The 22561-nt window shown below is 40.6% G+C and overlaps 1 protein-coding gene across 1 annotated transcript in view; it reads right to left on the reverse strand.

Moving 5' to 3' along the window:
* Positions 1 to 22561, reverse strand: part of PLXNB2 (plexin B2) — a 78709-nt gene that overhangs the window by 35547 nt on the left and 20601 nt on the right. The window contains exons 10-14 of the mRNA XM_086609721.1: positions 20544 to 20633; positions 19266 to 19347; positions 14742 to 14914; positions 12342 to 12490; positions 9244 to 9352 (exon numbers count right to left, since the gene is read on the reverse strand). Of these exons, the coding sequence (XP_086465847.1) occupies positions 9244 to 9352; positions 12342 to 12490; positions 14742 to 14914; positions 19266 to 19347; positions 20544 to 20633 (603 nt within the window). The remainder of the gene's footprint in view (positions 1 to 9243; positions 9353 to 12341; positions 12491 to 14741; positions 14915 to 19265; positions 19348 to 20543; positions 20634 to 22561) is intronic.

The raw sequence follows: 22561 nt of genomic DNA on the forward strand, positions 1-22561 counted from the left end.
GGAGAAGCTGAACCATGCTCTGCGTGCAGAGGAATTCTTCAGCGCGACTACTAAGACAAAGCATTGTGTAGTAACAGTTTGTTACTGTAAACTTGTCAGGAAAATGATTTGATTAATTTTGACTTGCTATTTTCTGTTTCATATTTTCCCCTCTTTCCCTTCCTCTTAAGGTCCTGCTAGAAAGAATAAGTAGTTAAAATAAATTATCAAGAATGTTAACAATTTTAATAACCATTTTATTGCAAAATCAGTGTGCTACAAGCAAGTTTAGTGCTCTTCTAAAATATTCATGGATGGCTTGAAGAACAAAGCTACATCGGCCAACCTGGCAGTCTTCTTAAGAGTACTAATAAAGAAAAAAAGAAATTGGTTCATTCAAATGCTCAACTGGAAAGCATTTTTCAAAAATGCAATTAGGAAGATAGGATCAGTAGGGGAATGATATTTTGCTGAATGCCAAGATAATTTGAAAAAGTACCATCAGTGGTGGTATAAGCCTTCAACAAGAATTGTGTTACCTAAGGACAAGGTAACCCTTAGGTTACCTAACACAAGGTAACCCTTCCCACAACTGACATGGCACCCACCAGTGGGACAGAGAGGTTCAGATCCTTGGAAGCTGCCGAGTCTAATTTTATCTCACACGGTCTTGCAAAGCTGCACCTAACGCATAACTCTACGTTGCTTACCACAGCCCTGCATGAGATTCCTTCTCCTTGCAGAGGAACACAAAGGGCAAAGGGTAAATCCTTCACTATAAACCTTGTTTGAGGGATAATAAAAATGCTGCTTTTATCAAGAGGCAACCTCTTTTAATTTAGACTCAACCTTGAGCAATACTGAATGTTCAACCATTATAAACAGGACTGATAAACCTAGGACCTCAAGTGCTGTAAGATCAGTGATGCCACCTTTTCAAAATCCCCTCACGGATTTCTTCTCTCCTTGTTTCTGCCCTTTTCTCATTTCAGACTCTGCATCAGAAGTATGCCTGCCATCATAATAAATACCTCGCTTCCACTTCCAGCCCTCTGCACCTCGGGATCTTTGTTCGCTCAGTCAGAAGGTGCCCGGGGGAAGTCACACTTTCTATAACATTGCAGCACAGTGCACCACTATAACATCGCACCGCAGTGCTTGGTGCAATTATGATGTTAAGCAGAACATTTGATTATGCGTCCTACATGGAATTTGTAGCAGCCTTATAATAATTCTTCTGGAAAACATCAACCCTTGTGAGGACTTGGCAATATTTCATTTCTCATGGACACAGTAAAATTTAAACAACCCTGCAAACACTAATTTAACCCTTGTTTTATAATTCCTTAAAGCATAGAAAATAATAATTCATATATGTTTCAGTCTTTGTCTTATTTTCCTTGAAATGGAGGAATGTTCTTCCAGGTTTCAATGCTCTATACTTCTTTTGTCACCAGGCAAATATTGTTCATGTCTTCCAGGTAGTCTGATGTTTGAGTATAAATCTTCTCTGCATTAACAGCTGACCTCGTTATGTGGGTTTTTGATAATCTAGTTTAATAAAAGCCTATTCCAACGTCTGTCAGTTGTTCAGTGGCCTGTTTCCTGTCGAGTTTGGTAAGCCATGTCTCAGCGGAGGGACTTCCCACCGCCAGGACTCTTCACCACCTTACACTTTTATGCTCATGTCATGTAGGAAGTGGAATTGCAGTTTTGGTAAAACACATGCACATCCACAGCTATACTACTTAGAATAGAATAGAATAGAATAGAATAGAATAGAATAGAATAGAATAGAATAGAATAGAATAGAATAGTTCAGTTGGAAGGGACTCAACGATCATCTAGTCCAACTTTTCAACAGGTGTAGCTTGCTCCCTGCTGCATGGTTGATCCTGAAAAAATAATTTGATCTCAACAGGTTATCTTGTTTGTAGGTCTGAGCAGATTGTAGCTTGTCAGTCATGGGAAATAAGAGCATTTTACCTATCTTACATACAAACCTTCCTTAAATCCTACTTAGGTGTAATAATTTTGAGCTAGAGGTCTCAAAGTCCACCTGCAACCCAACTTTTCCGTGCTGTACCACACTGCTGGCTTAGCACTCCTGATAAGCAGTTTTCCTCGCGCCTTTGATAACCATTAGGCAGCTTTGCTGGAAGGATAATAATGCTACAAATAGGTTACCTCCACTGTTTAATGACTGCAGTAGGTGCCCATCCTGTTCATAGGGTTTACCTGAAAGTAGTGATTATCTGCTCCAATTTGTACCAGTGAGACAATGACAATTTCTAAGTCCTTGTACATTGCTTATGGTATGTAATGTTCAAATAGTGCTATATTGTTTGGTAGCGAATCCATTTATTCTCTTTTTAATACCAATGAATTCCCTTACGTGGCATTCGCATTCCAGTGTGCCACTGTCTTATCTTTGCATCAGGGACCAACCTGAGCTTCAAAACCTGTATTTTTTCATTATGCCTCACAGTAATGTCATAGTCTTGCAACAGTCTGTCCTCTGAGGCACTCTGTGCTTCATCAGCACAGAGGTACTGGAAAAAATAAAGAAAAATACTGGCAAATCAATTTGCACTGGCCCAAGTATATATATGACTTCACTCTCAGGCCATTTTCCAGTGTCCTGTTTTCTCCATTGCAGCCAGAAGTCCTTCCTTTGCTTGCTTTGTTTGTATCCTTTGCCTCCTACTCACAAGTCTGTTCACAGAAATGCTGATAATTTTTCATTGTAGTTTCATGCTTTCTGCATGCTAGAGGGTAAATTATCTCCATGTCTGTTCCACTTATAATCACATTTAGATGCGAACTTACTTATTAGCAGTGTACACGACTGCTGCTCTTACACAGCTATTGCAGACGCTGTGAGCATTCACATTTCAGCTCTTACATTTTTCATCCTGTTTATTAATCTAGAATGAACTTTTTCATTTTTAATATTTTATGACTTGCTCTTAGTCTTTTTTGCATTTAGGAAGGTGATCTCTTATTTCTTCAGGTTTCTGATTACAAATTTAGTAAAATATCTTTTACAGGCTGAAAATGCTTTCAGAGAGCTCTCAGCATTTTAGATCTCTCTGGTTTGCTGGTGTCAAATTAAAGCACAGCCTTTACCTGGCTAGCAGTGGGGTTACTTCTATTCTCCTTTTCTTTTTTTTATTCAGCTTCTTTGCAATTTTCCCATTAAAGATACGCAGGTGCAGAAGAGAACCACTCCCCGAGCCTCTTTCTCATTGACCCGACTTGCATGTGGGAGCTGATCTGCCAGGCTGATTCATGTTCTTTTTCATTCATTTTGTTTGCTTTGCAGCTTTCCGGTTTTACACCGTCATGTCCAGCCAACTCACTTCTGGTCCCTTGCACAGTATTCAAGAACAAGAGGAGCGCACTCGTATGGAGCATCACCTAGGTTCTGCATGTCTTCTTTTTCCATTTCTCTACGTTTCCACTCATCTGTCACCAAGCACATCCTCAACTTTTTATGTTGCTGAGCATGACTCTCTAAACAGGGATACTATCTACTATAATATTCATCTGCGGTAGGCAGTTGCCAGTCCAGGAACTACACCACTGAGATAAAAGTGGTTACCTCTTATCCTTCACTAATGCAGAAAATCGAAGAGAAAAACAACCAGCCACCAAGGAGGCTACTGGTGGATCACAAAAGGGGCCAGAAATTCAGTAACAGTTGAAAGGCAACAGAGGAGGGAAGCCTAACGGAGATGCAAAGAAACCTTGGCACGTAGTCTATGCTTCAGAGGGGGATGCTGAAGAAAAGGTAACTGTGCCAGACCACAAGCAGAGAGACAACTAGGGAGGGAAAAGAGGATGGTGGCAGAGTATATCCCCATGATGCCGTGAGAGACGCCAGCTGCAGCACAAGGGGAAGCCAGCAACAGATGGATGTGTTCAAATGGACATGATGGGCAGCAAACGGCAAAGCCACCTAAGCTCTCTTCTGCCAGCTCCTGTAGGCAGTGACCTCCGTCTGGGGCTTTGCCTTTGATGCAAGTGCACATCTTCACAAGTAGGAATGGGCTCTTGTGCTTCCACACAAGCAGAGCACAGGGATGCTGTGTCAAGGACCTGATGGCGGTGCACACACATGTGGATAAGATTTTCACAAACATACAGAGCGCATTATTGCTCTGCATTTCTAGAATCATCCTTTCCTCCACAAGTAACCTTTCCCTTTCCTCATCCTGGTCCCAGCTGAAATAAGTTCTGACTCTTGAAGCAGGTCTGTAAAACAACTAATTTGTTATCAAAATTATCTGTCCTGCACTAAAAGCCAAATTATTCTGCCAACCCTTGCATATAATGCAAACAAAAATTAAAGGCATAGCCCATGAAGTGCTGCAGACATTGCCCACCTTCTTGGAGGTCAAAATGTCATTTCATGGACTATAAAGGTAACCGCAGGCGCTAAATTAAGCTTCTGAACAGGGCATGCAAGTCATTAGGAACTGCTCTTTCCCTCTCCACTTCCCTCCTTTCTCAGACTAAAGGGAGCCTGCTTCTTGTTTCTTCAGACAAGCCACCCACTCACAGGATATTCAACCAGAGAATTTCCATTGCGCGCTTTTGGCAGCCTGGTGTTCGCCGCAGTGGCTGACCTGACCCACCAGCTCGCGTCATCGCATCATCCACAACACAAGCCAGGCTTTGGTTCCCAGGTTATTTCTGCAAAAGCAGAGAATTGAGCCGAGTCCTGCCTTTCTGAGGCTGCTTCATCCGAACCTCACACCATGTGAGCTGATCAAACACTTCCAGCCGCTCCAGGTGCGCAGACAGAGCATCTGCCTGGCAACGCACGTTGTCTGCTGTCTGCTGTGGATGGGATGCTTATGCAAAGGGTTGATATTTTAAACAACTAATTTTTTGGACTGCAGGCAGCATCTTTTTCTTGTGAGGCAGACATCACATGATTTTCTGAAAAGACCACAGAGCCTTGCTGACAGGTTTGATGGAGAAATGGAAGCATGCATGACTGGAAATCCTGCATTATCATACAGCCAGTGTTTACTGGCAGCTTTCAAGCAGAACCACGAGCACTGGATGGTGGGACATGTATTTAAGTGCACAGCTCAGATGATAGAGATTTAAATCTAATAATATCCACATGAGGAAGGGCCAACTTCACTAAAACTCTCAGCTACCCAGGAGTTCTGGCCCCTACACAGGCTGACAGGCAAACAAGATGTGCTCCAGGACTCAAGAATAAAATAGCCACGATCCTCTGTCTGGAAGCAATTCCAGACCACTGCGGATGTGTGGTTTATCAGCATCAATCATAATGGCAACAAGCATGTAACACTCCCCCAAAAAAACCCACCCAAACCCCCTAACTACAGTGTAAAATGCACGTGTTGAGGTAAAGACTCATGGAGAAAAATCAAGAAGTGAGCTAAAATCCTCCACAAAAGCCTTGTGGCACTAATGACACTGCACTGATAAGGGGTCCCGGAGCATTTGCTCCAAACATCAAGAAGGAAACCAGTGGATGGATGAAAGCAAGAGGAAACTGTCAAGTTTGGATTAGATTAAGGTGGAAGAGTACACTCTGTTAAATGTAACTGTGCTGTTCAGGCTCACATTCAAACATCCAATATGGTGAATAATCATCTTCATGTCTGTTTTCAGATTAAACTCTAATTTATCTCCTTTTCTTCCTCTTTTTGGTTATTCACCTCATCTTGTTTAGATTAAGAGACTTCTCCATTTACTAAAGTCATTACTTCCAAGCAAGTCCCTAAACTACCTTCAGTGTCTCAGAAATGCATTATGATTTTGCAAGGTTCTACCTCTAATTTCACCACCTTACATTTATTTGAGCCTTCTGAAACTATATAGCCTTTTTAATCTGCACAGTCTAAAACTCACAGAATTGGTCTTGCAAACAGACGCTGCAGATCCCAGAACTGGCTGCAAGTTCTCGTTCTGGTGGCACAAGTCTCCAGATGAGGTATACTGGGAAAGGAATCACGCTTGTATGGGATCAGCAAATCTAGGCCATATACCTAGGAAAAGCTTAACTCCTTCCTTTGATACTGCTTCTCACTGCCATAGTAACAAGCAAATCAGATAAAGTTAAAACAAATTAAAAAGCAGGACTGGCCTTTAGCCATGCCGCCGCTCCACCTGCTTAGAGACCAGCCAAGCTGTCAGTGTTCCAGATGTACCACATAGCTGGATATTAAAATTTAGCATCACTTCATTTCTATTTCACTGAACAGGAGACTGCTTATTGCCTGATTCTTCTTATAATGAAACAACAGAAATGTCAGTGGAGGAAGACTGAGTTACCAGAATTTAATTTCGCTGGAATGGCTAGACTTGACTAGCACTCAGGTTGGACAGAGAAATTGTGATGAGTAGGGAGAGACAGAGCCTTCTTCCCTTGTTATGCAGCAAATATAGATGGGGTGCTTACTGCACAGCACAGACTCTTGTGGACCAGGGCATTTTAGTTCAGAAATAATTTTAAATTGAAACTGTGGCTTCCTTTTTAACGGGATTTTTGACCCATTTAATGCAGGTTTTATGCGTTCCTCAGCTCAGAAACGGGCTGTGCTGGCAGAATGGGGCAGAAGCACAAGTCTAAGCCCCAAGTTGTGCTGACCGCTGATCCTCATTAATCCAGCTTTAAAAATGCATCTCATCACTCAGGCTGGGTGTCAACAATAGCCAAACATAGTAGTACTTATCATGGAATCTTAGAATGGTCATGCCATGGTCAAGGACATCTAATGCCCCAGGGCATTAGAATGCCATAGGCAGGGACATCTTTCACTAGATCAGGTTGCTCAAAGTGCCATCCAACTTGACTTTGACCACTTCCAATGATCAGGCATCCAGAGCTTCTCTGAGCAACACGTTCCAGTGTCTCACCGCTCTCATCGTAAAAAATGTCTTCCTTCTTTCATTCTACTTGAAAACTGACTATGTGCTTTCATTGGTAGACACTAGTCACATGGATGAGGCTGAAACTGTGGAGAGTATGGATACAACTCTAGTGCACAGTCACACCAGATTGAGCAGCTGCATTGTCTCCTTGTGCACTGCTTGTGCACTTCCGCCCTGCACCACCACACACCACGTTTAGAGTGGTCACTGCTAAAGCTGAAGCTTTTGTTCTTCGGGTGATGAGAACACACAGTGAAAACAGTGATAATTACCAGCAGGAAGGTAGCTAGACAATGTGCCAAAGAAAGGGGAAAATTCATAACAGAAAATTTATTTTAGGAAGGCTCTTGGAAAGAAGAGTATTTTCTTTCCTTTATATGTACTGAATAAAAGAGGTTTTAAACAAAGCACAGATTTCACATGTCTGCTGAAAGAAGTCACCAAAGAACTGCCTGAAGACAGCAGTGAAACAAGATTGTAGCTTTTAAGGCAACATCAACTGATGAGATTGTCTGCTCTGATTGTCTGTTCTCATGTCAAAAGCACTCGTGTCGTGGTTGTAGACGTGCATGTGAATGCAACACCCCTGCACCAACTTTAAACCTACTGCACTCCACAGTTGGCTTCATTTTCTCATGGAACAAAGAGAAATGAAACTAGAAACTAGAAACTAGTTTTAAGGCATGAACTGTATTACTTGCTATTGCTTTGCATTTTGTAAATAGAGTCCCCAGGGGAAGATTTTTGCAGTAAATAAAAATATTCTTTATTGGCAGCTAGCTTAGGTGTCTAGTATCTCAGTAACCTCAATGCAGGCAGATATTGGCACTGAGGAAGTCCTGGATTTGCAGGAAAACCTCCACCTGGGTGACACCTGTGCACAGCGGCTTCTCCTAGTGCCTCACCCGACGGGTGATCAAGAGTCTTTCCCTTAAGCAGACAAAAAGCAGTGGCTGCTTATCTCACCTCCCAGATGGGCTGAGCAGGGAATCACACCAGCACAAGTTCACAGACAGGCTCTGAAGCCTACACGGGGGCTTCAGATTACATTTCAACACACTCAACTTCTTCATGTAGTTCTCATGCAAACTATAGGGGAATCTTTAAACACAGGAGCAGCACAGGAGAACTGGTGTAAAACACACCCAACAAAATGGGTTCATGTCAAAATTTCATCTCACGTATGGTTTACTGTCATAGCCTCTGTCCTAGAGACCACAAACATATAAACACAGGAGATTATGTTCTTCCTCTCTGGCTAAAATGAATGAGGTTGACGAAGAAAGACTTAATTATAACCCACATTTCCACAAAAGAATAGAGGACATTTTCAAGCAAAGAGTCTGCTTTTGCAGAGATACCACCAGGGAGAGGAAGTATTTGCTTGGAAATTATGGAAAAAACATAGCGTATTTTGTGAAAACAAGACTATCCTCTTCTCAGTTGAATGTCATTCTTGACTTATTCTACCTCTTACTGCTGACTCCTTTCCTTCTCACAAGATATCAAGCATTAATGAGACAAAAGTTTAAATAAGGGAGAAGATAAAAGCCTAACCCACCCTTTAAGTTTTATGGATTTACAGTTTATAGACATAATTTTAAGTATCAATACAAGGACAGAGATTATTTGAACCTCTCAACTATCACAGGCTCTTATAAATTTTGAAGACCTCGTAGATACAGATAAAGCTACTTGCTTCTAAAACCACAGGCTAAACCAGCTATAATCTGGGGCCACATTTAGGGTAAAGCAATTAAGACACAAATTAAATTCTCCTTCATAACGACACTGAAAACAAAGCACATGTGTAGTATGAACACGCATCACACTGTCTCTGGTTCTGTGTGCCATATTTTTGAATGAAATAAATTATTTAAAAATTAATGTACCTTCATTACTTATTCTTCAGCTGCTCTGCATCCATTCTTGTAATTGAGAACATTGGCTAGACTAAACACTGTGATTAAAATAGTGCACTAAGTGTGCGTCTAAAGAATACCTAATTTTTTGCAGTGCTGATTTTTTTTATGCAATAATGACACTTAAGAGATGTTCTGTCACCATCGACTAAGTTGATTAGTTTCTTTTCTACCACATCTTTTCAACTTGAATTGCAAACAACATCATCCTATTTTGAGGCTCTGGATCTGTAGAATAGATTTTTGGTACACCTTTTGTATAAAGAAATGCTTAAGTGAAGAGCTTTTAACGTACTTGAATGATAGTGTTATTGATGAAACAAAGTTTGCAAGACAAACACAAGCGACTGAGCTTAACAGGTAAACTTCTAACAAGTCATGCACAAGGTATAAAACAGGTCACTGAAAAAAATGCACTTACCTGGTATGTAAACTGAACTTCACTTGGTGATTTACCTAATTTTCCATTGATGTTAACTTCAATTTGACCTTGTTTTGGTTCATTCATTGGTCCAACTTGACATACAATCCTAGCAAGAAAGAATGTAGGATTCTGTTAGAAGTAACAGCTGCAATACCAATGCAATGCATGTGAGCTACCACACACACTGCCACCAAATCACTAGCTTTGCTTTATCCTACACAAGGTACTTGAGCTCTGCCTCAGATTCCCAGCAAAAACACCCAAGCATATTTTAATCTTGCGTCTAAACGAAGGTAAAACTGAAACCTGAGCACTGTACATAGCAGCTACTTCGGCAGTCCTTTAATAAAGGTCCTCTAGTAAATTCAGGCCAGAAGTCAGAGATGAAGCTCTCCAACCCTACACAAGGTTTTCACTAGACATGGTGGTGTTAAAAAACCAAAGGACTCTCCCCACATGCACCTTGATGTAAGAATCAGGATATCAGCTATAACTTTGTGCATCTTAGCTCTAATACTTTTGTTGTGGATCCTGCTACCTTTCAGCTTTAAACTACTGTATTTCTACACCTACAATCAAAATCCCTTTTGAATTACTGTTCGCTGAAAATAAATCCTCAGATAACCCACGCAATATCAGAGGTCAAGGAATACAGGCCGAGAAAACACTGCCTTAGCTAACACTGCTGCTGACTGATAGCTTGGATGTTTAAATTTTTATTTCAAACAGGTGATCCACTGAATATAAGCATGAAAACGCAATACGGATTTGACACACTTGAAAACTGGGACAAATGCTTAAAGGAGAGCTGATAATACAGTTAGATAAGGACATATACAATGTTTGCAGCCTGTGCAGGCAGACGGTTTCATATCGGACACAGCCCGAGGATCACTGCTCATTTCCTTCTCTCTTCCCCTCCAGGATTATTGCTATTCTTCCTTACGCAGTGCACAAATGCTTAAAAAAAAAAAAAACTCAAATAGAAAAAAAAAAAATCCAACAACCTCAAATTACTGGGTATAATGTACTTAAATCGGGACTTATAATAAAAGGATTGTCAAGTCCCTCTGCAGATCACTCCGGGTTTTTCTGCCTGGGTACTGGCAAATGGACAAAATTCTCTAAATTCTTGCATGTCCTGGCATGTGTACGGCTGCCTGAGTCTGTTCCTCATCATCTCTCTACTGTATTCTTGGAAGTTGTATCTTCTTGTCAGGCAGAAACAGGAAACGGTGCCTTTGGAGGAATTTCTACCATATGTTAAACTGGGGAAAGCAGTCAGGGGCCGGGGCCAGGGGGGTGTGTGTGTGGGGGGAATGTCGTAGCAGGGATTTTAACTGAGAAAAGTTCCCTCCCCTTCCCAGCGTTGGCATTGCCTCCCTTCCCCCACGTTACAAATGGAAAACTACAAAGAATGAGAACATGAGTTCTTGAAAGCCAACAATTAAATCACCACAGAGCCAGAAAGCAGCCTCGAATGTCTTAAATCTTGAAGCTCTCCTGCCCATGGGAGCAACTGTCTCCTAAAAATTACTAGCTTTTTACTGCAGAAGGCTAGGGGAGCAAGACTAGAAACTTTTAAAAAAATTATTAATATTAAATTAAATAAAAGAAGGTAATAATAAAGGAAAAGATTGGAGGAAGATAAAAACTGTAAATTATAGATACCTATTTGGAGATTTCGAGTAACTTCTTTTTCAAGTCTTCCCTAATGGAGAATATCCTTCGAAACCCCTTAATTTGTTGATAAATGACATTATGCAAGTTGCATTTTTTCTCACCCATTACCACACTGGCAGAGCTTAGGCAACCAGTAATGTCGTTACGATACAAGGAACCAGTCATCTCAGTTCTGGCTCCTTTCCATGTATTTAAAAATATCAAAAAGCTTTAGAAAAAGCCAAGAGGCTGCGGAAATTCTTGTAAGGCTATGCTGCAATTCAGTGCAGCTTTTGTAAACACTGAAAATAGGAAACGGGAAAAGATGGCTGTAAAAGAGTTGGGAATTTTGTGGATGGTGATGCACATGTAAATCCTCAAGTGATGGCAAAGGATTTGGGAAGCAGTAAAAGATATACAGCTGTATACACATTCTTGAGTCTTAGGGGCCTGGGAAGCTTCTAAATGCCTGATCCACAAACTGACTAAAGCCAAACATTTTTCAAAAGCTAAAAAAGTCACTTAGGTATCTTCAAAATCCCTTTCAAAACACGCCACAGCAATAGCAACAAGTTACTGTATTACACTTTTAACTGAAGGGAAAGAAAGCCAAGGTTTCAATTGCAGCTTTAAATATCAAATGTGAATGAAAGAAAAATCACACTGCTTAAAATATGTCATTACTATTAATAATACTACTGAACCTTCATGCTATGCTTTTTATCAGCTAATATCAAAAGGATATTTCTCCCTTGAAATTAGATGCTTGATATAATCTGTAATAGACGCCTAGATACCTCGGAGAATTTAAGCACTTTGTTTTAATTTTTGGCACTGCTTAAGAGTGTGACAAGTAATCCACAAAACATCTACCAACCTGCTTAGGCAATTCAGCTTCCATGGACTTGTTGGCTCTGCAACGAAACTTAGCCATCTAAAGCTAAACTAAAACTCCAGGCTCCCTCCCTGCCGCCAGGAAAGAAACTTTGTGGCTGGACTAAACCAAAAAGATTTAAGCTTCCTCCTGCTTAGTCTACTTTCCCATAAATCTTGTATGCTCAGCTGCATCATGGTTCAGATTTAGCAAAGATTTTAATGACTAGACGCACACTTACGATGTCTTTAATTTAAAAACAAAGTCTGAGGTATCCGCAGTAACAGTTTATGAAAGCTTTTCAAACAAATAAGGAAAAAAAAAAATCAATCAATCAGAAGCAGGATGGTAGTAAGCTATTATAAATTTGTTGCTGTATAAGAATCTATAACAATTTAAAATAAAGACTCAGACATGTTACTATGAAACATTGCAGGTATATCGTACTAGTTCTTTCCTCTATTGATACGCTTTTGTAACCACAGGAAGATCACCTTCTGAGAATGCACATAAGTGCTCTTTTTATTCTAAAATCTTGTGAAAAATAACCAGCAATTACCTTGTGGAAACAGAGTAGAATTCCTCTTTGAAAAGACATTCCTCGTCTGCCACTGTTATATTTTTTACATCTTCTGCTTTTATTCCCAAATTAGATCCCATTATGGTCAAAAGAATTCCACCACTTAGTGGTCCAGTTTTTGGCTCAATCTGTGTTTGCATGAGGGAAAGTTAAAAAAAAAAGCAAAATTAAATATTGCAGTGACCATGTTGCTCTTCCATATTATTTAAAGCTACTTTGACTTACTTGCGCCTAAAATGCAAAAGGTGTTTCTTGTAGGACACCCACAAAAACATGCTATGTAACTTTCTAATGTTAAATAATCATTTGCTAGCTCAGAACCAGTATTCAACAGCTGCAGATTTTGTGTCTCCTGTGGCAGACTGGTATGTACAAAACCTTTGCCTGGTGTTTACTCTGTTTTAAGTTTGCTTCCTCCAGTAAAGCACTATGATTTTGAAAAGCAAATGGATTGGGCTCCTCTCACAATCATTACACGGAGCTTTTCCAGCATTTTTTTGCCATGATTTTCTCTCTTTAGGTCCACATCAGAACAGTGCACCTTCCTAAGACACAGTGCTGCCCCAGAGTGTCTTCACAAGTTCATCTAGTCCTCTGATCTTCCTTACTGCATCAAATGGCAGGATTCTGCAGTACATGGGCTGATGCTAATTAAATAATTTGCAATTGAAATGAGGATTGAGAAAATCCTGTGGTTGCAGTGGACTTCTCAGATTGAAATATGGCCTGAACAGACACTTGAATTCTGAATATTTGTTGGGAGAATAACCTGCTTTCCTATGTAATATTTGGACCATCTCCAGCAAGTTCATTTCAGGTCTTCAGCTTTGGACGGCTGCAAGTTTACCATCAAGAAGAGGGAGGCTGCACAGTCCCAAATGCAGTAATTGGAAGCCAAACACACACAGCTTCTGAAAGTCTGGACTTTAATGTCTGCTCCATCAAAATCAGAGTTTCTCAGATCTAAGCAAGTCTGAATACGGAGACATGGCTGCTGCTGCCCCGTCCAGCTCCGAATCACTTGCTCTGATTTCCCACTGGTTCAACTTCCTAAAACTTCTGCCCACTGGCCATCCCTTTGCACTCAACCTGTAAATAAACTAGCTGAAAAATGACTCAATGGTTTGTGTAGATGTTTCCAAATATTTTGTTCAAATCTGAAGGTAATGAAAGCTTTGAAAAAAACAGTCTTTTAGTACTTAGTATTTAAGCCACAATCATGTAGAAACAGTACCTCAGGTGGAAACACTTTTATTTTTCTTAATTTTCATTTTCCTTCCCACTTAAATCATCTTTATCTGGGCACAGCTATCACACAAACATTCCTCTCCACACTTTCTGTCGGGATTTCAGAGTATTTGCCTTCCTTGGCAGTCAACTGTTCACCTGCCATTTCTTCTTAGGTACACCATCTTGGCCAACCTCATCCAGTGTGCAGCTGGTCTGCCTGTACCTACACTGCACCTCTAACTGCACAGCCTCAGGAGATTCAGCGTTTCTACCAGTTTGAGTCACAGGTTTCAAACATCCCAGTTACAACTCTAAACCTCTGTCATACGGTTACCGCACTCTGTGATAACTTGGGATAAGTCTTCATCAAATGGTGTGTCTGAGTTTCAAAGTACCACTGTCACAGCACTTCGGATTTGCCTAAGGGAAATACATCTCACTCTTTTGCTGACAACTATGCCCAGAAAAACAGCATTTGGCTTGCTGCTGAAAAGGACAAGGCTTCATCACTTCTTGCTTTGGCTACTGGTCCACCAAGGTGGACAATGCTCTTCCCTTGCCCTGGGTGAATGCTCCTCCAACTGCAGAGTAAGTCAGGGGTGCACATTTGGCCTCTCTGACTTCTTACATTCAACTTCTACAGCCTTGGGTTTAATTCCAGTGTGGACTGGAAAATATCACTCACACCTGGAAAACACATTGTGACACAGAAACAACCTGCTCCCTTATTAAATACTATTTAAAAGTCTAGTTTGACGCCTGTTATTGAGCCTGCTAAGTGCTTGTAGTTCCGGGAGCAGAGAACCTCTTTTACAGACTTATTTCAGGTAGAAAGAACTTCAGGAGAGTAAGAAATCCATGCTAATCCCCAAGAATCAAGTGCCACGTTTAAGCGTACACTGCTAGCCTGGCTTTTGGCACAGTAAGGACAAGGCTTGAAAAACAAGGAGTCTCAAAGACTCCATTCACTCTCTTATTTTGAGTCTTTACAAATCTCTCACTCACATCACTACTGGCATTATTTCCTTGAAGCTATTTCAGAGGCTTACTTAACACCCTAGGAAAAAAACTGCCTTTCAGTATGAGCTTGCTTGGATGCTTTCTCTTGAAAAATAATACACTGGTAGGGAGAGAAAAAAGCAATCTTACGCGAGTGATTTCTGGATGAGGACATGTGTCAGTAGGAGGAGCGTGACAGAGCTTTTCATAAACACACTTGCTGGGCTTGCCATCTTCTTCACACCAGACACACTTATAGTCGTCATGGGCCGCGAGGCATAAGCTGCAGTCGCTTCGTCCATAAGAGCAGTTGTACAGAGTCACTGAAATATGAATGGCAAATGCACTTAGACATTTTCCTCTGTTTTAAGGATATTCAGTGTGTTACAGAAAGTAAAACTAATCCTACGTACAAAGCCTGCCTGTTGCTCAGTTGAGTCGTGTGAAGAATATGCACGCTCTGTGCTTAACCCTTGAATGATGCTGAGAGAAAATTGTATTTTTCCCTGTATGGAAAAACCTGAAATTTATCCATGTACACAGTTTGAATAAACTATCGGGCAGAACCCAAATACATTTTTGTCACTCAGACATTGTCAAAACATTTAAGTACAAAATCTTTTCTTTGACTACCCTCAATGAACCTGCCCATACAAATGTTCAAAGACTAGTTCAAACAAACAGGTCCTCCTGGCGTACCAGGAGTCAGACATGGAGGGGTATAAACTCTGCATGGGTACCAGTAGGGACAGATATCTGCTGGCATGGGACCTCTGCCAGTCGGATATCCAAAGGAAGAGAGCTGCCTTTGTTGGCCACTTCCAGGATATTTAGGAATACAAAAAAATATTCCTTTCCAAAATCCTCACTAAAGCCTGAACCAAATAGAAAGTAAACACTTAATGAAGTGTTATCCTTTGTTCAACTTAATACCTCTTCATTTCTCCATTCTTCTCTATTTTCTTGCTTTTGTTTTCCCTTTTGTCTTGAATTGCCGTCCTGATGTATGCCTTATTCCTTCTGTAGTGGAGTTTAATTCTAGCTTTTCTGAGCCAAGAAATCAGGTTTGACAGTCACGCCTGTCTTACTGATGAACCATGCAGCGATTGCCCCAGACACTAAGCTTGTTTTGGCCCCTATCAGTCTCTAGCATGATGCATAGTCACTGAACAAAATTAATTTTCTCAAACAGATGTGAAGCCTTGAGACATAGCTGGGTGGTTCAGCAGCATACAGAAAGCCTGGGCTTGCAGCAAAACATTTGGAGATGCACTTGAGAAGAAGAAGCCCAGAAGAAAACATGCTGAAAAGGTGCCACACGTTTCTCTAGGGGAAGTGTGCAAGTTGCACAGATTACTCAGAGTGTAGTGCTGTGCTTCCCTGGGAAGGCGAGCTGATTATAGTAGAGGGGAAAAATGCCTGCTCCCTTCTTTTCTGCTTCTTCCTTTCATCCCTGCTTTGCTCTACTCTTCGGCTGCTCTTTTTTTCTGGCTGCACAGCCTCACCTTCTGCCACTGAGGCTCTGGCACTTGTTGCGTCTTCTTGTAAATCAACTTAACATACCAGAGGAGAGGAAAGCTATTCAGGTTTCCTCCCGTGCTCTTTCAAGAGTTAAATGTGCTCACAGATGGGAGTGGGGAGTACAAGACAGAGACTCAACATCTCCCCTTTCCAGTAGCTGTTTTATGTGCTCATTAAGTCTCAAGAATTGGTACCCTTCATGACACTGGGTTTTTTTTCAAAGGAGTTTCATCCTCAAAGATGCAGGAAGTAAAATGAAGTAAACAGAGGTAATCACATGTGGGCAAGAGAGACTAGGACAAATCCCTTTGAGATTGCATATGGCAAAGGCCATCAAAAATATCTATTTAAGGAAAGCTTTTATTCTCAGAAGAGCAGGACCCTAGGAAGGACACCAGCAAAACCACCCTCCAGTTACTGGCATTTCAATGCATTTGATATCTTCCTAGATAATAGCCACAGCAGTAGCTTTTTAAATCTAATTCCAAGAGGTTGCCATGTCAGATTTCTACTAAAATGAAAAAGTAAGATGAGAATGCTGGTTTTCCATGATTTTTCAGCAGTGCCCTTATTCCCCTGCTAGGCATGAACAATATTACAGATGCCCAAAACTTGGCTACAGTCTCTCTGCCACTTGCATGAAAGCATATAACCTCATAAGCGCAGTTTTCCTCCAAATGCTGCATATTTAAAAACCTCAGCATCCAGTTTCGCAGCTAGTCTTTAACAGAACAACACGTTTTTATTCTTTCCTTACACTGAAGAGTTAATGCAATGATGAAGCCTGTTTTTAACCCTTCTTACATCTAATCAGCATATCCACTTGATTTTGAGTAGCTGTACCAGCACAAACTCAGTTGAGACATCATTGGAGATGTATGCAAAACTGAGGGACTTTGGCATTTGTAACAATGAATCGATGAGAAAGAGCATCCATTTGATTCAACCCCTATCTTGAATTCTCAAGGAGTCGATGAGCACAAAGCAGGAGTAGCATCATTTGCTTCATATACTGAGCACATTAATACAGAAGTCACTGAGTAACAAACACAATCCAAACAATATTTTCAACAGTTTGTGTGCTAACTATTTACTCTGTATTTGGATGTGAATGTAGCACTGGAGAAAAGCACCAGATTGACAGCCCTGGTACGTTGCCGTTTGCTTTTATAGGCAGAAGAGATGGTGCAGGCAGCAGCAAGGAAAAGTGTCCTCGACTCTGCGCTGTGAATTGCTTTTGCAGGAACCAGATTGCTTTCTTAATCCAGCACTCTGAAAGATTGCTACTGCACAGGGACTTGAGCAGGTAATATTGTTAAAAAATCTTCCCCTTGCCTTCTTAAACCCTGTTACCCACCCACACAGCCACATGGCCACCTGGTATGGCACAGGAATACACTTACTGAATGACTTTGTTATCCTTCATCAGCTGGACAGGGATTTTCATCCCATCCCTTAGTAAACAATGTCAGCCCTGCAACGTCTTGATGTCCCTGGCATCCAGTTGCACAAATGCAACAGAGAAAGCTACGGCCTTAAAGCATTAAACACTCCCCTTGTTCACTGATCAGCTCATTAAATGTACCAGCAGCAAGCCACTCATTAGATTCAAACTCTTATCCATCACCTTGAGATACCAGCTGTGAAATCATTGATAAAAAGGACAAAGGATAAAAGGGATATATTGGATTTCATACTGTTCAGAACCCCTGATGGCTTGAGATGTAAAAACGCTATCGTAACTTAGTATTCACTAAGTGTTATACAAAGAAAGGGTTCTTTCACTGGCAGGTTCAAAGGTGCTTCTCAGCAGCAACCATATACTCAAAGCCAATTCTTTTCAAGATGCATAAAAAACATTGTACTCTGGATTTCATAGGGCAAGGAAATTTAAAAGCAGGAGAGAATTTGGATTAAAAAGATCCCTTTTATAATAGACATTTGTTGATAATTTTTCAATTCCCCTCTTGCAAGGGTTCTATATTTCAATTTAAATGATAACATTTCTTTAATAATTTAGCTACCTCTTTTTTCTATGTTTTTTGCAGACTGGGAAAAAAATACGTTGTGAATATTTGGTCAAAATTCTGCAGTTTTAAACAACACAGCCTTTGGAATGGAAATTAAGACAGTATGAGATTGTAATATGACCTCCTCGTAACATTCATGCCAGGTCCTCTTTTAAGTGCTTTCAACATTGCACACAGAGCCATAGGGAAAATCTTCTAAAAACATACTTCTATGCTGCCAATAAGAAAGGGAATAAATTTAAATATTGTACAAATGGAAAAATATGGTCTGAAGATCTATCTGCAGGGGAAATTACTTGGGGGCAGTATTAGTTTTCCTGACATTGACTCATCACACAAGTAACAAGTGTGTTGCCTCACAGTTTTTGTAAGATTATGCCTTAAACTTCAGTCCAAAGGACTGTAAGGTATGTTCTAGCTCCCAGACACTGCTCCACTGATTTTGATGGAGCTTCCTCAGCTCAGGGCTAGGGTCACAGACATAATTGCTTCATCATTGTATGTTGAAAGAAATAAAAAAAAAAAAAGTATTTATAAAGGAATTTATATCAGAGACTAAGTCTTTGTGCTATAAAATACTTGATATACTTTTTGTTACCATAGAAATAAATGAATAAAGGAATGAGCTGAAAGCACACTCCATGTTTATGTATATTGCTGATTGCCAGCAGATGTAAAGACTGCAGAATCTGTCTGAGCTGATACACAACTGAAAGCTGAGATTTCAGGTGAAGTCCATACAAGCAACAGTAAGAAGGATCCCCTTTCTGCTACTGCAGGGAGAAAGTTCATTAGAGAAGGGAAATGGCTATTGAAAAAAATAAAATCAAACTACTTCAGTACGTTTGAACTGTGAAGCTTCGCTATTAGGATTGCCCTTCAGAGCAAAAGCAAACTTGAAAATAATGGTAGCATATTTAAAACAGCCTTTAATATATACAACACTGATGTTTAATTCATGAGTTTAGTATTTATAACTTTTCATTTGTCAGATTTAATTGTTTCACTCAAACCAGTAAAACCTACAAAGGTAACATTCTTGTTCACATGACTCGAAATTATGAAAGAATAGATTTCTGTTTACTGTAATTAACCTCCCTTTAATCCCATATTTCATACTTACCCATCAGTTTGCTGTCAATCTTGACCTTATCTGCTCTTATGGATAAGTTAAGCTGTAAGGTCTCATTTGCACTATAGGAGAACTGGAAAAGATGACACAATAGAGATATTTATATCTTCATTCGCTAAGGTTAATTTCATGTGTTTTCTATGATTCACAATAATCAGAGCTGTGAAGGTTTTAGAAACTATCTGAAACCTTATGGTCTCTCTTTCATCTTGGCCAAATACATTTACAGAAAAACATTTTAATGAACCTAATCCTTCACAATCAGAATTTTCAAGTACCAAGGGACAGCATATCTGAATACCTGCTTCTCATTAATTTAATTTACATTTGGTTATAAGTATCCAAGTAGCAAAGGTACTGTTCAGATTCAGTAAGTATAGCTGCTGATCCTGCTGAGTTGTCCCTTCCCACACCATCTGGCCCCATTACTTCTGTGGACATGGCAGACTCATACCACACGGAGGGGAAATCTCTTGCATCTTTTGCAGCACATCCCCCTCGTTATAGCCAAAGCACAAGGTTCACGTGCTCCAAGACATGAGCTTCTGCTCAGGTTGAAAGGCAACAGCAATAACAACCGGTGGGAAAGAAAAAGAGCAAAGAAAAATACAATGGCTTTATAAAGCAAATGCTTTGTGCTAGGATCAAATGCTGCATAAATGCCAACTAGTTCTCAAAACTACTCTGTTAGTAAGCTTATAAGCCATAATGTTTAAAGTCAGCATAACATTTGTGAGTCCAACTTTGAGTTTGGTAAATAGACTATTTTTTAAAAAATATTATTTCCTTTCTCTGTAAAATAAAGCAGAGTGAAAGAAGCATAGCTAGTAAGTAGCCAAACAACAACGTATTGTTACCATTCCCATTTTTACAGATGTAAAATGGGAAAGATAATGAATTGGAGTGTGGAGAGGCAGAGTTCTGAAATTCTCGTCTTTTATTCTCAATGATTTCACCAGATTGCATAAAAAGTGAAGAATAAAAGAGTAATGGTCCTGAATTCTTCCAAGGACAGCCCAGTGAATCCATGGATTGAACAGGTAGAGAAATCAGGGAGAAAGATCGAGGGCTTTGAGAGGAGACCTCAGGAGCTGTGAGCCAAAGCTGCTGCCTTTGACTGCTACTGCCAAAGGAGAACCTCCTTCAGAGGTTACTGTCTTCTCTGAGGGAAACCAATATTACCTGTGTATTTCTGGACACGTATGGACACTGGAACAGGTCTATAAGAACCGAATATGTTTAGTAGGTGAATCATATTTTTGCATTTACCTCTTTACTCATGAATGAAAATTTTCCTTCATCTGATTCAACAGAAGCTTCGAATTCAAATTGGCTGTTTCCAACCACAAATTCTTTATTCTATGGAAGAGAAAAGTTCAGCTTAGAATTCGTATAGCATCACCAAATGCAATAAAATATCATCAGGCAATAATATCCTGTTCAGTACTGGAAGTAATAAGACCAAATGGAGAAGGCTAACCAGTCAAAGCCATCTTCTGAAAACAAAGCCAGTGAAACACTGAGCCAGTGCAATCTTCTACTTTGCTGCACTCCTCTAACGTTCGTTAAAGATGGAAGCACCAAGCAGTACAAATAAAGAACATACGTCAGTTCAGTGTGCAGTGATGCTCAGTAAGGTAAATAAAAAATACTGAGAAGAGTAGAGAACAAAATCAGAATTATCCCTGTAACGCTACAGATCCATAAATATTTGTGTCTTAGATAAGGTGGAGAATTCTGGTCATTCCACCTGAAAACAAAAACAGAAATAGAGAAGAAGAGGAGACTTTAGGGTGAAAAAGACTGAAGCAGCTTTCCTTTGAAGAAAGACTTTTCAGTTGCGGGGGGGTGGAAGCAAGAGAGAGAAAATATGATGCAATTTAAAAGTATCGACTAGGAAAAATATAATTATCAGACAGCAGGCTTAAAAGCAAAGTAAGTTCAGCTCCCTCTTCTGCTGCTTCTTCTGTTCAAGGCAGAGTTAAGTCATGAAATTGCTGCAGGAAGGTTTTGGATGCCAGTGATACAAAGAAAAGATTAGGCACCTACATAGAAAATAAGGCCGTTGGTAACTTAAAAGCCTTGGTGCAACTTCTAGTTTAGAAAGTCCCCAGACTTATTTTCCTAGGAGTCCAGGAGGGTGTTTGGGATGTAAAGTGAATGATCTTCAAGTGGCTGCTGCTGGCCATTGTTAAAATATGTTCGTCTTCCCTGACTGTCTTCAACGGGACATCAAACTTCTAGCTCTGTATGGCTATTTAAGGCAACCTCTATCATCAGAGGAGAGAGAGGGAAGGGAAGGCTGAGGCGAGTCATGTGAGCCTGAGATAAGCACCTGAACTAAGGGAGCTGAATTGGCCCCGGGAGGGCTCAGTCTCCCGGAGAACAGAAATAACCTCATGACTAGTTTGGGCTGCTCAGCAAAAAGTGAGTGACATCTGTTCTCAGGGAAAGGTGTTGGGCCAGAAGATGTTTTATCCGTCTTATTACAATTGCTCTTGGGTTTCCAAACAACAAAAAAAAGCTGTGCATTGAAGTAGGTGGGTGTCATGGGCCTTAATTCAGAATGGCTTAGCACAATGACCGTGGGTATGTTGGGCTGGCTTTCAAACGTGTCTTGAGCTCATTCAGCAATGGGTGGCTGTGGATGATAGATAGATTAGATCTAAGGAAGAAATTTTTCTCTCAGAGGGTGGTGAGGCACTGGAACAGGTTGCCCAAAGAAGCTGTAGATGCCCCATCCCTGGAGGTGTTCAAGGCCAGGTTGGATGAGGCTTTGGGCAACCTGGTGTAGTGGAGGGTTTCGCTGCCCATGGCAGGGGAGTTGGAACTAGATGATCTTTGAGGTCCCTTCCAACCCAAACGATTCTATGATTCTATATCTAGCACTCTGTTTCAGGGAGCAAGAAGAAAAAGCCAAGAGATGTGAATACTGGATGGTTTCACACATCAGATGTGTTATTAACAGAGCTGTGTGAGTTCTGCCCTTTAAGGTTTTCTCTGTAGGGATGCTGGGCAGAGCAGGAATGCAAGAATGACATGGAAAACTGGAATGAACATCTCTCAGACCTTGCCGGCTTTGTTTCTCCTGACTTACCACAACTCCAGCTGTGTTTTCACAGGACAGTCTTTGATGGCAGCACCAGCTTAAGGGTATTCCTGCCTCCTAGACACTTTCTTCCTTCTCTCATCTCCCTACACTCTAAATTCATTAATTCCTGCCTTTAGGTTGCAGCACATATCAACCTGTGCTACACTGGCAAAACTCTCAGCTCGGCTTCTCTGTG

Source organism: Tauraco erythrolophus, chromosome 4 (assembly GCF_009769465.1).
Source record: "Tauraco erythrolophus isolate bTauEry1 chromosome 4, bTauEry1.pri, whole genome shotgun sequence".
Classification (NCBI taxonomy): domain Eukaryota; kingdom Metazoa; phylum Chordata; class Aves; order Musophagiformes; family Musophagidae; genus Tauraco; species Tauraco erythrolophus.